Source organism: Chiloscyllium punctatum, chromosome 47, assembly GCF_047496795.1.
Source record: "Chiloscyllium punctatum isolate Juve2018m chromosome 47, sChiPun1.3, whole genome shotgun sequence".
In the NCBI taxonomy this organism is placed as follows: Eukaryota; Metazoa; Chordata; class Chondrichthyes; order Orectolobiformes; family Hemiscylliidae; genus Chiloscyllium; species Chiloscyllium punctatum.
Window position 1 is genome coordinate 47,827,552 of NC_092785.1, and position 3,705 is coordinate 47,831,256.

General features: G+C 44.5%; 1 protein-coding gene across 1 annotated transcript in view; it reads left to right on the plus strand.

Moving 5' to 3' along the window:
- The first annotated feature begins 291 nt into the window (after positions 1–291).
- Positions 292–3,705, plus strand: part of LOC140468688 (synapsin-1-like) — a 179,168-nt gene continuing 175,754 nt past the window's right edge. The window contains exon 1 of the mRNA XM_072564762.1: positions 292–464. Within this exon, the coding sequence (XP_072420863.1) occupies positions 292–464 (173 nt within the window). The remainder of the gene's footprint in view (positions 465–3,705) is intronic.

Sequence of the window (3,705 nt, forward strand, 5' to 3'; positions counted from 1 at the left end):
ACCCAGTCTGCCCTGACATGCAGCTTCAAAAATTGTGTGAGCCATTGTTCCAAGAAGCTGACGAGCTGACCGTCTTGTTCTCATTCCAGCAGCCAGACCAAGCTGATGTTCTTCTGATGGCTCTGGTTTTCGAGGTCCTCGACCTGCTCTACTAAGGCCTCTACCTAACATTCCAGGGCTTGGACCTGACCTGCTGAGGAGCCTGCCATGGTTTCCGAAGCCACGGTCCACTCTTCCACCTCCACGACGTGTGGCCCGAGACACTGGATCTCTTGGTATTGCTTCTGCAGCATGGCTGAGATCAGTTCCAGCATGGTTCAGGTCTCCTTCATTGCTGAATCAATATTCTCTCGCAGGCTCCTGCACTCCGAGACCAGGCTCTACTCCACAAATAAGTTCCCTCGTGTGCTCACGGAGACCGACATCACAGCTGCGGGTGTATCCATTGCTGCAGTGCCCTGCTGGTTGTGATCATTGTGGTCATTTTCCCTTTGACATTTTCCTTACTCATTTAAAATGGCATAGAGCAATACTGGGGATCAAAAGCGACCGATGTTTACCACAATAGGGAAGAAATAGAGGATGAATGCACCACTTTGTCTGGGTTTTGGTGCAGAACTCAGCAGGGCAGACTTACTGGATCGCCGCCATCTTGACAACCCCGAATAATCACTGTTCACAAACTTTTTGAAATGGTTTGACGATGTTTCTTGTAGATGAAGACAATGAAGAAACTTTGGCTGTAATATAGTTGGATATTCAGCTGGATGTTTAAGAGTTCAGAAAGTGAATAGTAAATAAAATTAAACCAATTCTGTTCAGGAGGGACATTTGGAAACGGAAAGGTAAAAGTAAAGTTGACCTTCATTTAAAGGAAATTGGAATATCGAAGTAAAGGCGTTCTGCACAGACTGCATGCAGTGAGGGTGAGATTATACCTGTGTTCTGTACTGTTACAAAGAATGAGAGGTGATCTCAGGGAAACTTAGAAAATTCACCCACAGCAGACTGACTAATACAGGGGCATGGAAACGTGCAGCAGGCAAGGTTAGGGGGAATCCCAAGATATTCTACAAAAACATCGATCAGAACAGAATAACCAGGGAACAATTTCAAAACCAAGGGGGCTATCTGTGTGTGAAGCTGGTGAACATTGATCGATTGTGACACAAGAGCTTTACATCTGTTTTACTTGGGAGAAGAAGGAGGCATATACAGAATTCAAGAAGATGCATTGTGAAGCTCTCAAACATATTCATATAATATGTATGTTGGGATTGATTGTTTTGGATGATGTAAAGTCCAGATGAGTTGTATCTCAGGATGCTGTTGGAGACAAGAGACGAAATGATCTGACTTAAATGTTTAAGTCGAATCTGACCGCGAAGGAGAGGCCAGAGGACTAGAGAACAGCAATGTGTTCCCAAGTTACTGGAAAGGTGGTGGAGATAAATCAGTGTCTGGTGGTGTACCACAGCGAGCAGTGCAGTGTATCTTACTTTTCGTGATATTCATAAATGATGTAGATGTGAATGTGGAGGGGAGAGTGGGAGGTGCGGGTCGAGTGTAATAAGTAAGTTTGTGTTTGATACAAAGATTGGCCAGGTGGTTGGCAGTGAAGAGGAAGGCCTTATTTTACAGGAAGATACAAATTGAATGGTCAGATGGTCAGATCAATGGCAGATGGAATGCAAACCTGATAAATATGAGGTGATGCAGTGTGGAAGAAGGAACCACATCGGGTAGTACTCAATGAATGGCAGCACACTAGAAAGCTCAGAGGGTGTTTTGCTACATATCCCTAAATGTGACTGGACAGTGTAATAGCTAGTTAAAAAAGCACACGGGACTGTAGGCACAGAATTTACTTATTGAGGCGAAATAATATGAGCTAAACATGCCATAGATAGGTTAGGACATAGATAGAATACTGTGTGCCATTCTGGGAGCCACATATTTTTTCTGAATTCCTGTTTGTTTGCCTGTATTTTAACTGTAGTGTTTAAATCAATTGTGTTTTTTCTTATCGCCTTGTTGCTTGTCCAGTCACATTGCATCTGGAACAGACACTTTACATTTACTTTAAAATAAGTAAACATTGGAGTCTAGACTACCGCCTTCAATTATTTTTGAGGGGCTCTGGTGTGGTCCGAAACACGTGACTCCTCCCTTCTTGTGTAATTGTATGGAGGCACTAAATGGGCTATCTCCACTCTTCTCCAATCATTTCATGGAGCAGAATGACTTCCTCATATTCCTGTGAAACTAGCGTGAGGAGCTTAATGAGCTCCTCCTTTTAACTGTGGAAATGTGCAGTGTTCAGCAGTATTGTTACCTGAATGTTACCGACACTTCAACAGCACAAGCCTGAATGTTTTCCAGGTCTTGCTGCACATGGGCACAGACTGGTTCAGGAGCTGAAGGGGTCTTTTTCTCTGAATATTGCATGACTTTCAGTGAACACCCCCACTTGTAATCTTATGGTGAGGGCGATAGGGTTAGGGTTGAAGATATTTGTGCTGAGGAAGCTACCTTGAGGATCTTTTGCAGACATGTTCAGGACTGCATGGATTTTTGTACACAAACCACAATCATTGCGCTTTATGCTTTAAATCACCCTAACCAGGGAAGTTTACAACTCATTCCCATTCAGTGAAATCCTGCTCAGGCTCATTGAGACCGACCTCAGTTTAATGCTGCCTTAATGTCAGGGCTGGTCACTCTTCCCTGAACTCTTGTATTCACATCGTTTGGTCATGTTAACAGGCCACGGTGTGAGGGTAGGGAGTGCTTTTTGATCGGTCAGAGCATTGAGGGCTGTGAAGAATTGGACATGAAAGCGGATATTGGAACTTATGATCTTATTGTGGGGCAAGGCAGGCTTACGGGGAAGGGGTGTGGGGCATGGGTGGGGTGGGGTGGGGGTGGTCGAGGAGTGCGGATGGTGTGGATGAATGACATACTCCTGTTTGTGATGTTCTCACATTCTGTTATTGGAAAGTAGACGCTGTTATTCTCCTGGAAGCACTATTATTGAATATTACCAGATTAGCTGGACCATCTCTGCGTGAGAAATGGGGACTGTATTCACAGTGAAACTGGGTCGACAACTTGACCAACAAACGAGGCACAGGTTTCAGAAAGGGGAAGCTCAGTTAGGAGTGATGTGGAGCCTCGTTCATACCACTGCCTGGGTGTCCCCATTACACTTTCCAAACCAGCCCAATCTGGGTTTGACAGTTTTGAGGGGCTAAATGGTCTCCTCTGTTTCTGTGTACCAGGGTATAGCAGTAAGTAGCCTCTAACTGCTCCTGTCTAGCAGGTTTGATGGGCAGAATGGAACACAGGAACATGGGACTGACGAGCAGGAGTGGGTGATTAGACTCTTTGAGTCTTCTCTACCAGGGACTAAGATTGTGGCCGATCAGGTTGTAGTCTCAGCCCCACTTTCCTGTCTGTGTGCTTTTATCCAAGAATCACTTCTCTGTTCAATATTTAACTGACTCAGCGTTGAATAAATATAAACAAAGAGACATCTCAAACTTGTGGGCTACAGAATTCCCACTTGAAATTCCTGTTTAGAATTCCTGCTCATCCTTCTTATAGAGTCATATAGCATGCAATTGTCTAAGTGCTGGCCAGACATCCCAGTATCATCGAGTCTGATTTGAGAGCATTTGGCTCATATTCCTCTGAACCTCCTTA